This window comes from Callospermophilus lateralis, chromosome 5, assembly GCF_048772815.1.
Source record: "Callospermophilus lateralis isolate mCalLat2 chromosome 5, mCalLat2.hap1, whole genome shotgun sequence".
NCBI lineage: Eukaryota > Metazoa > Chordata > Mammalia > Rodentia > Sciuridae > Callospermophilus > Callospermophilus lateralis.
The window spans coordinates 107,676,709-107,691,462 of record NC_135309.1 but is presented as its reverse complement, the minus strand read 5'-3'; the positions used below and the strand labels follow the sequence as shown (position 1 = coordinate 107,691,462).

Here is a 14,754-nt window from a genome sequence, read left to right as displayed (position 1 = left end):
ACCTCTTTAAACCACCCCAGCTCCCCACCCCACCCCCCACCCCCGTTCCCCCATGATAGAATCATAGGCTCTGGGACAAGAGTTCCCTGAATTTGTCCTTTGTTAACAAAGCAATATAACTTTTTCCTTTTTAACTTTTTTAGTTGTAGATGGACACAATAGCTGTATTTATTTATGGTTTTATGTAGTGCTGAGGATTGAATCCAGTGCCTCAGACATGCTAAGCAAACGCTCTACCACTCAGCCTCAACCTCAACCCCTTTTTCATTTTTCTCAAAACAAACAAACAAAACAGAATCCTGGAATTGAAGACCAGTTCTGATACACACTAGCATAGGTAAATCTTTTAACCTCTCAATGTTTCCCTCATTTATAAAATTGGAATAATAATATCTACTTCAAAGAGTTGCTGAAGATCAAAGTGTGCCTACAAATGGTTGTCATAGTATATAGCTCAGAGTAAGTGTTCACTAAACATTAACCATAATTATTTAGTATTTACATAATAAAAATTTTCTAACAGCAAATTCACCCACTCCAACCTCCTTAACACTTGAATCTTACCATTATATGTCCATTTGTTCATCATTCAATAAAAATACACTATTTACTAAAAGAAAAAACAGGTGCATAAAATACGTCACTTTTTTCATAAGTGCAAAACTATTAAAAATTAAAGTAGACAGCAACAACTCAAGAAAATCGAAAAAGTATAAAGTTTTCTCTTATTTTTGATGAGAGATGTAATATACAACCTGCCACTTTAAGACTACATTCATTCAACACATAAATGAGAAAATATGGGACGGGAAAAGGAATGGGATCTAGCATTTTCTAGGGTAAGGTCATAAAAACAACTGAGATACTAAGGGAAAAACCTGGTATATATAGGGAATAGCTAGCAGTTCAGGTACTGGTATAGAAATAAGGAAAGTAAGAGTACTGAGATTAGTCAGCCCAGATCCATAAAGGCTTTGAATACAAGTTGGAGTCTAACTTATATTCCTTCAACAAGGAAAATTCAAAAATTTATAAGTAGTGAAATAAGTTCACAAATGCACACTCCAAAGGTAAGTATTACATAACATCTAAAAAGGACTGGAGAAGAAATCTGTCCTCTGCCAATATGAGAAACCTACAAAGTAATTAGGCAGGTGGGGGGAAAAATGGAGAGAAAGTGTGAGGGAGAAATACTAACACAACTAGATCAGTAAATTTTAAAATTAGTTAAACCTGGGAGGAAACAATGATTCAAATTTCAAGCCTTAGTTCAGTGAACTGCACTGAAAAAAAAAAATGGCTCCCAAACTTCACAAATCACTTATCTACTTTCCTGAATTCCATACCATACTTTAATTTCCTTTTTTAATTAGTGATTTTTTTAATACTCCTATTTTATTTATTTATTTTTATGTGGTGTTGCTGAGGATCAAACCTAGTGCCTCACATGTATTAGTTAAGCTCTCTGCCACTGACTCCAGCACCAGCTCCCATATTTTAACTTCTTAATTGGACTAAATTATTTTTACCTATAGAGTGAAACAAGTACCTTGCAAGAACTTGGTATAGTAACTAACACAAAGATTCGAAAAGTCTGGAAGATTCTAAGTAAAGGGGGGAAATGATCTATTAATTGTACCCAATATATTATAACATGCTTTTTAAAAGTAGAATAATCCTATAATCATTTGTTCACAAAAAATAGGAACTAAAATTCCCATATCCATTGGTTCATCGGTATATCCCCAATGCTTAGAATAGTGTCCAGTATAATGTTTGTACTCAATTTGTTGAGTACACATGTGAATGAGAAAAGAAAGAAAGAATCACAGCCTCTGGGATAGGAGTCTCCTGTGTTTCTCCTTTGCTAGCAAAGCAATAAATCTTTTTTTTTTTCTCCTTTTTAAAAAAAAAAAAAAAAAGAATTTTAAGAAAGGTTCTATGTTGGTTTCAATGTTTCTGAGGGTTCAATGTTCTCTTCCAATCTTTTTATTAAAATGGTCTTATAAAGCTAATTCTCCTTTCACAAATATAAAAGCAAATTTAGTATAGGTTATAATAATGATTTTAAGTAATACTGAATTATTAAGCTATGAAAAGCAAATAAAAATCATAATTTAACATATTATCACATCCCAAGAAAACAACATCAGAGATTTTACACATTTTTAGGTATGCCTATTTTTAGGTTTGGTTCCATTTTAGAATTTCAAATGTTATTTAGTTAAACTTGTGATAAAAAGTCAAAATCACCCCATACATGCATGAATTTAAAGGCAATATTTGTTACTAAGTGAGAAATTTGTGGTTTATCATCTTACCAGGTCTCTCCTTTCCAGTGCCTTTTGACTCAGCAAATTTTTGTATTAAACTTTCAATAGTTGTATTAGCCATATTGTTTATAAATTCTTCATGAACCTATTAAAACAAAGAAAAAATGTTAATTTATCCATAAATATTTTTACTATATTTCAGAAAAAACTTCTACAAAGCAATAAAAATTTATTAAAACTAAAAATTATTGTCTTGATCCAAGGGCATTTGGGAACTTTCATTTACCTAACATACTATTACCTAACAGTATTAGCAGATCTGTGAAGACCAATAACTGCTTACCTTTGCTCCTTTAAGATATGGCCTCACAGCATTAGAAATCAAGGTAGTTTTCAGTTCTCATATTTTGTCTTTTTTTTTTTTTTTTTTGGTGCTAGGGATTGAACCCAGGGCCTTGCACATATAAGGCAAGCACGCTACCAATTGAGCTATATCCCCAGTCCTCCAGTTCCTTTTGAATGTTTTAGACATAAAATTCTTATGATAATTAAAACTTATAAAGACAATGAAAACAGTTTGGAGGTTTATTTATTTAGTTAGTTAGTTGTTGATAGGTCTTTATTTTTATTTATTTATTTTTATGTGGTGCTGAGGATCGAATCCAGTGCCTCACATACGCTAGGCAAACGCTTTACCACTCAACTCAGCCACAACCCCAGCCCTAGTTTGGGGGGTTTAATAGTAAAAAATAAAAGACTTCATCTTTCTGTATTGTTATTTCAATGCACCCAAAATTCTCATCACTAAACTTCTTTTATATTTCCAGAACATTTCTAAGATCAATTTCTCTAACTTACTGAAGTTTAAAACAGAAATATTCAAGAATCAGCAACTTCAAACTTTAAATTAAAGAGGACTGAGCATACTTAGTTTCGAAAAAATAATTTGAATTATAATACTTATTAACCAAAAATAAAAAATGCTTATAATTACATATTCATTATCTGAAATAATTCAGTATCATATTAATTTTAGACAGTGTGACAAAGATTCATAAATAGCCATAAATAAACATAAAATGTCATAAATTGATTCAACATAAAGTAAAAATACTTACCTGGCCTATTTGCAAATGAATTTCCTTTATAGCATTTGACAAGGATCCGATTATTTCCTTTATGTGAATGAGATGAGTTTCTTCAATATCTTGAAATTTCTGGGTAGCAAATATAAAGTTATATAAATACATATATATATATATGCACACATAAATAAAGCATAGATATATACAATTATATATTCTAAATTAAAAGAGATTTTATAAATCATCTCAATACTGATAACCAAATTAAGCAAGTTACTATTATTACATAACATTTAACAATACCTCTCCACAAATGATTCTTCAATATATCTACTAATTCACTGAAATATAACATTGAGAAAAGTTAACTTTTTGTTATGTCATCTCTTTGGCCAATATGAACTTTTTTGAAGTTTAAAGATACTACACGTTAAATTCTTAATTTTTAAAAAAACATTAGGAGATTAAGAGGCGAATAATGTTACAAAATCCAAGGAAGAAGAGTTTCCAAAACTGAAAAACAATAAGCTGGTAGAAGAAAATTATAGTTTACTGCTGAAGACTACAATCTGTCCAAAGATCTCAAAATGTCATTCTGAGTTCTTGAAATTATTAAAATAATCTCAAGAAGATATGTTCTGTGAATGAAAAAATTAGGGAAAGAAGCTCTTGTAACCAAAGGTGGAGATGCTCCAGATCATGTAGGGGACATTTTCAAACTATAAAACACATTGATTCACCAATACTACTTGAGGAATGGGGATGAAAACAGGTAAGAATATTGTTTGGAAAAAATTCCAAGGTATTGTAGTATTTATTCCCTCTGAGATTAAAAAGTAAAACAAAACAAAACACCACTCCTAGCCTTGGTTTCACAATAAACATACTAAAAACTCTTAAGAGCGAATGGGGTTGTAGAGTGGTACTTTTCCATCATGCTCAAAACTTAGGTTTGATCTCCACCCCACATACATATAAGCACATGCAAGCATGTACACACACACACACACACACACAGACAAAAAAAAAAAACCCTCAGAAATACTCAAATAAGGAAACATTTCACTTTGCTTAACCCAGCATTTTATAAATTTATTTGTAGCAATCTGTAAATTTCTTTGATCTCACAACCTTTTTTTTTTTTAATTCTTTTTCCTTAAATATTACTAACTCACAAAAGAATGTTCCTCAAAACAGGGTTTGGGAAATGCTGAATCAGACATTTTAAAACAACATACAATTGTCATTTCTACTGCACAAATCTGATTAAACTTTTCTTGCCAGGAAAACAGCAGTTCTAAGGAATGGGCCTAACAGCCTTATTATATCTTCCTCATAGTTTATCAAATTACATTCCTTCATCTCATAGTGATGTCCAAACTTCTCTAGCACTGAATTACATGATCAGAAAACACTAAGCCAAATTATATCTACATTTGTGTAGATAAAATAAACTTCTAAAGAAATCAATAAGGGGTCTGGGGTTGTGGCTCAGCATGCTTGCCTAGCATGTGTGAGGCACTGAGTTCGATTCTCAGCACCATAAACAAATTTTAAAAAAAGGTCCATCAACAACTAAAAAATAATAAAAAAAGAAATCAATAAGGACAAAATTACATTTATAGCAGTAATGTAACAATACCCACAAAATTTAAGTCCATTTTATTAATGAGGAATAGTAGAATTAAAATAATTGCACTGTCATTGATTAATTCTCTAAGCCAAAGAGAATATTTCAAAATCCTGGATTATTCTCAATAGAAATATATTCAGTAGTAAAATGATATTTCTAAGTTCATATTAAAATAAGAGGTCCTCAGCTTAAATTTCAAAATTTTAATGAATAATGTATTTTCTTATAGACTGGCAGAACTAAATACAGTAAAGCTAGGCAATAGAGCCATTAATTTTAGGGGATAACCACTAAATTCAAGGAAACTGCATCTTCATTCCCCTTTTTCAAAAAAACAGAATCAGTGCATTAGTTATACATAATGGTGGGGTTCATTTCAAAATATTCATAAAATCTTGGAATATAATTTGCTCCATTTCAGTCCCCAGTGCTTTTATCTTGCAGTCTCCTCCTTCGTTCCCTTGTTCCCCCCCCCCTTCCTCTGCTCTTCTGATCTTCCTTCTATTTATTTCTATTTTAATTGGGACTTTGTAGATACATCCAAAGGCCAAATTCACTGTATCAAATTAATACCACATTCCTTCACTTTTTCTATCCCTCTTCCCTCCTCTTCAGTCTCCTTTACTCCACTGATCATACCGCTGTTTTCATGAGATCCATGTGGCCCCCCACTTCCACCACCACCCGCTTGCTTAGCTCTAACTTCTGCAAATGAGAGAAAACATTTCATCCTTGACTTTCTGGGTCTGATTTACTTCACTTAGCATGATATTCTCCAGTTTCATGTATCAGGAAATGCCATAATTTAATTCTTCTTTATGGCCAAGTAAAACTCCATTGTGTATACAAACCACATTTTCTTAAGCCACTTGTGTACTGATGGGTACCTGGGCTTGTTCCACAGCCTGGCTATTGTGAATTACACTGCAGCAAACACTGATGTACCTGTATCACTACAGTATGCTAATTTCACTTCTTGTGGATAAATATCAAGTGGTGGGATAGCTGGGTCATGTGGTGGTTCTATTCCCAATCTCTTCAAGAATCTCCATACTGCTTTCCAAAGTGGTCATATTAATTTGCAGTCCCAGCAACAATTCATGAGTATCCCTTCCCCTCCCCCCCGATCTTCACCAGCATTTATTATTGTTTGTGTTCTTGAGAATGCCATTCTAACTGGATTGAGATGGAATCTCAAAGTGTAGTTTTGGTTTGCATTTTCCTGATTGCCATGGATATTGAACATTTTTTCATATATTTGTTAACCATTTATATTTCTTCCTTTGAGAAATATCTGTTTGGTTCTTTTGCCCATTTATTAATTGGTTTTTTGTTTTGTTTTGCTATTTTCTTGAGTTGTTTATGTATTCTGGGTATTAATCCCCCCATCAGAGGAGTAGCTGGCAAATATTTTCTCCTATTCTGTAGGCTCTCTTGTCATGCTCTTAATCATTTCCTTTGCTGTTCAGAAGATTTTTTAATCTGATGGCATCCCACTTGCTGATTCTTGGTTTTATTTCTTGAGCTTTGGGGATCTTGTTAAGGAAGTTGCTGCCTGTGCCAATATGTTGGAGTGTTGATTCTGTTTTCTTCTATCAGTTGCAAAGTTTCTGGTCTAATTCCAAGGTCTTTGATCCACTTGATTGGACTTACATGCAGGGTGAGAAGGACCTAGTTTCATTCTACACATGGATATCCAGTTTTCTCAAAACCGTTTGTTAAGACTATGTTTTTTCCCAAGATAGATTCTGGCACCTTTGCCAAGTCTCAGATGACTGCAACTACGTGGGTTCATCTCTGTGTTCTATTCTATTTCATTGGTCTTCATGTCTTTTGTGTGTGTGTATGTGGGTATGCCAATACCATGCTCTTTTTGTTATCTGAAACCAGGTGGTGTGATGACGACTCCAGCATCATTATTCTAGCTCAGGACTGCTTTGGCTATTCTGGGTCTTTTATTCTTCCACATGAATGTTTGGACTGTTTTTTCCAGTTCTGTGAGAATATAATTGGTACTCTGATGGGGATTGCACTGAATCTCCATAACCCTTTTGATAATATGGTCATTTTGACAATATTAATTCTGCCTATCCAAGAACACGGGAGATCTTTCCATCTTCTAAAGTCTTCTTCAGTTTCTTTCATCAGCATTCTATAGTTTTCATTTTAGAGGTCTTTCACCACTTTGTTAGATTTATTCTTGAGTATTTATTTTGGTGGGGGTAGGTTACTGTGAATGGGATAGTTTTCCTGATTTCCTTCTCCGTATATTCACTACTGGAGTATAGGAAAGCTATTGATTTATGAATATTTACCTTATAATCTACAACTTTGATAAATTTATCATCTCTAGAAGTATTCTGGTGGAGATTTTTGAGTCTTCTAGATGTAGAATCATGTCATCAGCAAACAAGGATAATTTGACTTCTTTCTTTCCTATCTGTATCATTTTAATTTCCTTCTCTTGCCTGATTGCCGTACTAGAGTTAGAAAAACTATACTGAATAAGAGTGGTGAGAGTGGGCATCCTGGTTTGCTCCTGGTTGTAGAAGAAATGTTTTCAGTGTACCTATAATGTTGGCTTCAGGTTTGTCATATACAGCCTTTATGATGTTGAGGTAAGTTCTTTCCATCCCTAGCTTTTCCACTGTTTTTTAACATGAATGGGTCCTGGGTTTATCAAAAATCTTTTCTGACTCTATTGAGATGACCAAGTGATTCTTGGCCTTAATTCTGCTTAAGTGGTAAATTACATTTATTGATTTGCAGATGTTGAACCAACCTTGAATCATGGAATGAAACATACTTGATTACAGTATGTCATCTTCTTGATGTGTTTTTGAATGTGGTTTGCTAATATTTTATTTAGGATTTTTTGCATTAATGTTGATCAAGAATACTGGTCTGCACTTTCCTTAATGCATATTTGTGTGGTTTTGGTATGATGATTACACTGGCTCCATAGGATGTATTTGGGAGTGTTCCCTCCTATTTCATGAAATAATCTGACAAAGAATGATGTTAGATTTTTTTTTAAAGGTCTCATAGAGCTTGGCTGAGAATCCATCTGGTCCTGGGCTTTTCTTTGTTGGAAAGCTTTCAATTGCTGCTTCAATTTCATTGCTTGCTTAGGTTTTCTATATCTCCCTGTTCTATTTGGGTAGGTCTTTCTTATGTGTCTAGAAATTTGTCCATGTCTTCCAGATTTTCCATTTTACTGGAGTGTAAGCTTTCAAAATAGTTTCTAAAGATCCTCTGGATTTCAGAGTGTCTTTGGCAATATCTCTTTTTCATCTCTAATTTTGTTGATTTGGGCCTTGTCCCTCTTTCTTCTAGTTAGTTTGCTAAGAGTTTATCAACTTTGCTATCTTCTTAACTTTGATAGCAAAGTTTGTTGCACACATCCTTTGTAATATTTTTTGTTCTCAACTTCATTCATTCTTTTAATCTTAATTATGTCCTTCTTAATTATTTCCTGTCTTCTACTCAGTTTGGAATTAGTTTGTTTTTCCTTTTCTAGGACCTTGAGGTGTATAGTATTAGATTATTTGGGATCTTTGTTTTTTTTAAATGTAGGCACTTAATGCAATAAACTTTCCTCCTAAAACTGCCTTATACTGTCCTAGAGAACTTTATTTTTTGTATCTCTGATCTCATTTAAATCTATTTATTGCTTTCTCCTTTCATTTATGATCCACTCCTCATTTAAAAGAGTACTGTTCAATCTTCATGTGTTTATGTGGTTTCTATCATTTTTATTCCTGTTAATTTCATTCCATTATAATTCTATAAAGTCATAGGATTATACCAGTTTTTGTATTTGCTAAGACTTATGTTGTGACTTAGTTATATGGTATATTGTGGAAAAGGTTCCAGGAGCTGCTAAGGAAAAAGTGAAATCAGCTATTCTGGGGGTCATTTTGTAGATGTTTGTTTGTTAGGTCCAGTTGATTTATAGTATTATTTAGACTGGAAATATTTTTATTGATTTTTATGTTGAATGTCCAATTGGTGCAAGGGCTTTGTTGAAACCATCCCATATTTTTGTACTTGGGTCTATCTGGGATTTATTGTTAAGAAGTATTTTTAATGAAATTAGGTGCACTGCCATTTGAGGCACAAATATTTACTGTCATCATATATTCCAGTTGGAATGTTTGCTTTCCAGGATGTAGTGACTTGGTATTTTCTGATTAATTTTTGCTTGAAGTCTGCTTTTGTTGGATTGAGAATAGCTTCTCCTCCTTGTTTTTGGATTTCACTTGCATGGAATATTATTTCCATTCTTTCACTTTCAGTCTGTGGGTGTCTTTGCCTATGAGATGAGTCTCTTGCAAACAGCATCTACTTGGATCTTATTTTTAATCCATTCTGCCAATCTGTCTTTTACTTGGGAAGCTGAGATCATTTATATGCAGTGTTTTTATGGGTAGATATTTGTTATTTGTTGCCATTTTGGCTTCTTTGCTATGTATAACTTGGTCTTATTTCCATTTGCTTAGTTATTCTTCTAGATAGGTTCATCCATTTATAAGCTTTGGAATTTGTTTTATGAGTTCTGTGTGTAGTATATCTGTAAGTATTTTGTAGTTGTCGTTTAGTGGTCATAAATTCTTTTAGCTTATCCTGATCATGAAAAGTTTTTCTTCCATCTTTGATTCTAAAAGACAACTTTGCTACATACAGCTCTCTTGGCTCTCAACTATTTTCTTTTAAAGCTTGAAACACCTCATTCCAAGCCCTCCTAGATTTTAGAGTCTGATCTGAGAAGTCAGAAGTGAGCCTTATTGACTTACCTCTAAATGTGACCTGACATTTTTATCTTGCAGCTTTTAATATTCTTTCCTAACTTTCTATATCATGCATTTTGATTATGATGTGTCTTGGGAAGAATCTTTTTTGATCTTTATTTAGTGTGCTATATGACTCCTATATGTGGATGTCCATCTCATTTCTAAGGTCAGGAAAAATATTTCTGCTATTATTTAACTGAAAAGATTCTTAATACCTTTATCCTGTATCTCTACATTTTCTTCTATCCCAATGATTCTCAAGTTTGCTCTATTGATGTTTTCCCAGAATTTTTGTATATTCCAATCGTGGTCTCTTTTTTAACTGCATACTAACTATTCAAGTTCATATTCCCTGTCTTTAAGGTCAGTCTTCAAGAAGTAGTTCTGTCTTCAAGGTCTGAAGTTCTATTTTCTATGTAATCTAATCTGCTGGTGATACTTTCAAGATAATTTTTAATTTTATTCATTGTGACTTTCCCTTCCAAAAATCCTGGAAATCAACTCAATTTCCTTATTAAAATAGTCTTTCACCTCCTATTATTTCTTCCCTTGATTATTCTTTAGATCTTCTTTTAATAATTAGTTTATTATAGTCTTTCTCTGGAATTTCATCCACTTTCATATCTTGTGGATTCCTCTGTTGGGGTACTATAAATTTTGGCAAGAGATTTGTTTGCTCATTTCTTCATGTTTTCAGAGGTCTTGGATTTGCATGTGTGTTGACATGGATTCCTCTCCCTCTTTTATTTTCATTCCCTTTTGAAATATTACACTACACTAAATAAAATACTTTCTTAATTATTTAGAAACATTTGAGGCATGAATCCATACAGAAATTCAAAGCACAATTCAAATGCAATTTTAAAATTTTGTTATTTGGAGGGTAAGGATTACTGCTAACTACCATAATTTCTCAAAATTAGTGACTACTAAACTCAGAGCAATTCATCAATAGGAAATAAGGATAGTCAAGTGTTAAGTACAAATAAATGAACTTTATTGAACTAACCATGGCTTTATGTACTGACAATACTGCTTTACAGAGGCTTATAATCCTTTATTCACTCTTCATTACCAGATGAGGTTTAGCATTCTAATTTTTTGGATTTTTAAAAAATAAAAATGCATGCATTATAAAAATACCTCGTGTTTTAGACTACCATCAGCAGGACTTAAAGCAGCATTCTTTTTTCAAACACATTAATATTTCTAAAGGAAAATATATGTATATTTGATCTAAATAAGATAAATAAGACTATGAACATCTTTACATTGGTTCAGGTCACATTTTGCTGCCAAATAAGTTACCAAAAAAAAAAAAAAAAAACCACCTTTTTTCTTCTCAGAGCTTTGGGGATTCACAATTGTGTACAAAAGACTGTGGATATTAAATCCAGTTGAGATTACTTGGCCCTTCCAAAACTGACTACTTGATGTCTCCATCTGGGTTATCTCAAAGGTATCTCAAAATTTACCTGTTCAAAACTAAATATCTGATCTCTTTGCCCATCAAACTAAGAGTTCTTCATCTAATCTTTCCCAATCCTCTCTATCCACAGAGAATTGCAAGCCAAAATTTGAAAGTAATCTTATTTTCCTCAAAATTTCTCTACCTATTCTGCCACTTTCAAGGCATTCACTTTTCTCCTCCTCCAAGACTACCACTCTAGATATCATCCTTCTCACATATTATATATACTGCCTTCTATACTGGACAATGTCCTTTGGTGGTACTATAATCCTACACAAAACTGATAGAATTATCTTTTAAAATATAGATCAGATAATGTCACATCCTCTCCTAAAACCCTTAGGAGGTTTCCAGATACTCTTAGAAGAAAATGTAAATCCTTACTAAAACCCAGTCCTGGACTTCACTCTTCAACTGCATTTCTCTCCACCATCTCCTCAATTTTAGTATGTATTTTTTTACTTTCCTGAATGCATTATTTCTTTTACACCTCTAAGATCTCACATCCGTGCTCCAAATCTTGAAACACTCTTGTACTATTAGTCTCCTACCTTTCTTCAAGTCTCAATTTTAAATGTCACTTCTCCAAAGTGACTTCCTAACCCAAATTAGGTCATTCCTATTATTCTACCTTATGGAAACTTATTCTTTTCAATTGTAACATTTACAATTATTTATCAACTGAAGCATGTATTTAATGTTTGCCTCCATATTCTATACTAGAAACTTTAAGCAGAGTTATTTACATGTATACTGCATATATCCAGCATTTAGGACAATACCTACAAAATGATAAAGAGGGATGCCTACATGCAAGACTATTGGTTTCTAAGATGTGAGTCATGCACTTCTTCTAGTGAGAAGACAAAAAATTAAGAGTCCAAAATAACAGATTTACAAAATCCTTCATACTTACTGTATACCCACCATGAGCTGGGATCTATTTTAAATACTGAGGATATAACAATATAAAAAATAAGTCAATTCCTGTTCTTAGAGAACTTAAATTTTAGTGAGGGACGACAGACAATATAAAATAAATAGCCTGACAATGTGGTGCATGCCTATAATCCCAAAGACATGGGGGGATGATGCAGGAGGACTGTGAGATTGAGGCCAGCCTCAGTAACTTAAGATCATGTTTTAGAATAAAAATAATAAGGGCTTGGGACATTAGCTCAGTGGTAGAGCATTGCAGGGTTTAAGTCCCCAATACTGCCAAAAGAAAAAAAAATAAGAAGTCAGTGATCTTCTGTATGTTTACAATCTCTCAGCTATGACTCAACCATTTTAATGAAAATAGCTTTTCATTAGTCATTGCTTTTCAGAGGTTCTAACCTCTAGCCTCAGTATCAGAGCTGTAGTCCACTATGATAAACATGCTGCATGATAAAAAAAAAATAAACCCTGCTGGAAGCCACCAGTGAATTACTTGAGGGTTTTCTCTCAGTATGGCAGACAGGGAGATTTTAGGTTTAACCTTGGGAACTATGTATGGCTCTCCCAGGACATAGATTTCCCAAGGAACCTGACCTTTATCTGCACTCTACTAGGAAGATCCCTCATAGTAGCTCCAGAGATGGGCATAACCTGTTGGAAACTGGACAGCCTACCTATAACTTTTTTTTTTTTTTTGGTGAAGAATATTCTATGGAAGGCCTTTAATGTTCCCCAATATAAAGAAAGCAAGCACAGGTCCCATTTCATCTTTTTAGTACACAAGCTCAAGCTGTGTGATTGGCTACCGGTCCAACCCCTGCTTTCTGATAATATTTTCTGTGTCCTATTGTTTTTTTCATCGTTCTATTTTTCTTAGCTTTTATTTTGCAGCCAGCCCGTTCTACGGAGGGGAACCACATTTCCATCACCTGTGTGGGATGCATGCGAGAAAACCCGATATTGCAAACTACTGAGATTTGTGGGTTTCTCTGTCATCTTAGCATACCTAATCTGACCTGATAGAAGTGAAATTCATGGTATCTTGGATGGTGATTGGTGCTAATGAGGAAAATAAAACAAAAAGATAAGAAGGATGGAAGTGGAAATATTAGGAAGGACTCATAAATGGCATCCACCTTAAACTAAGCCTTTAATTATGGCTCTAAGAACACCAAACTGAATATAATTTATCTCAAGATTATAGAAGAGATATTTTATTGTCTTTTTCCCCCACTAAAATGTAAGTGCTATAGAAGAGGGTTTTTTTCATTATTTCACTGACTGTATTATCCTCAATACTGAGTCTTTCCAGTTTTCTTAAGTAAATCTTAAAGTCCACACACAAGTCATTGTCTACATCATGTACCAATGACTTCATTTTCCCTAATTATCTTTAAACAGCCTCTTCTGAACCATCTGAATAATTTTTATGATATTATTAGAACTGTATCTTGGTTCTCTATCTCATCTTCCAAACATGATGCAAACAGCATTATCAGAACACTGAAAATTTAAAATTTCTAATACCAAGAAATTATATAGCAGAAAAAATTCTACTAATTAGTACACACAAATACAATTATCTTGTTGGGTTTTTATATATATACCTTTATTTTATTTCTTCATTTTTATGTGGTGCTGAGGATTGAACTCAGCACTTCCCACGTGCTAGGTGAGCACTCTACCACTGAGCCATAACCCCAGCCCTACAAAGTATCCTGTTTTTAACTTAAAGTCTTAAAAATACCAACCTGGGCTGTTTCTGTCATTTTCTGTTCAAAATCAGCTTTTGCTAATGCATATTTTTCCACATAGAGTTTATACGTATCTGTAGCTTTCTTAGATTTAACAGCTGCCTGTAACAAAACAAAAATGTTTTTAATTTTATGTTGATCTTTTTTTCCCCTAATATAAGTTCATTTGAAATAACAAATTAAAATGCACTTTTTACATTGATATTTTTATTTTTTTAATTGATTTTATTTATTTAAATAAATAAATTTATTTATTTAAATACATGATAGTAAAATGCATTACAATTCTTATTACACATAAGAGCACAATTTTTCATATCTCTGTTTGTAGATAAAGTATGTTGACACCAATTCATGTCTTCATACATATACTTTGGATAATGATGTCTATCATATTCCAACATCATTGCTAACCCCCTGCCCCCTCCCTTACCCTCCTACCCTCTGCCCTATCTGGAGTTCCTCTATTCCTCCCATGCTCCCCCTCCCTCCCCACTCTGAGTCAGTCACCTTATAACAGAGAAAACATTCGGAATTTGTCTTTTTGGGATTGGCTAACTTCACTTAGCATCATCTTTTCCAACTCCATCCATTTACCTGCAAATGCCATGATTTTATTCTATTTTATTGCTGAGTAATAGTCTATTGTGTATATGCCACATTTTTTTAAATCCATTCCTCTAATGAAAGGCATCTAGGTTGGTTTCATAGTTTAAATATTGTGAATTGTGCTACTATAAACATTAATGTGGCTGTGTCCCTGTAGTATGCTATTTTTAAGTCCTTTGGGCATAGACTGAGGAGAG

General features: G+C 33.2%; 1 protein-coding gene across 2 annotated transcripts in view; it reads right to left on the bottom strand.

The window, feature by feature from the left end:
- Positions 1-14,754, bottom strand: part of Fcho2 (FCH and mu domain containing endocytic adaptor 2) — a 131,062-nt gene that overhangs the window by 76,159 nt on the left and 40,149 nt on the right. For both annotated transcript variants that reach the window (XM_076857138.1, XM_076857139.1), the window contains exons 6-8: positions 13,946-14,050; positions 3,392-3,490; positions 2,322-2,418 (exon numbers count right to left, since the gene is read on the bottom strand). In XM_076857138.1, coding sequence (XP_076713253.1) covers positions 2,322-2,418; positions 3,392-3,490; positions 13,946-14,050 — 301 coding nt within the window. The remainder of the gene's footprint in view (positions 1-2,321; positions 2,419-3,391; positions 3,491-13,945; positions 14,051-14,754) is intronic.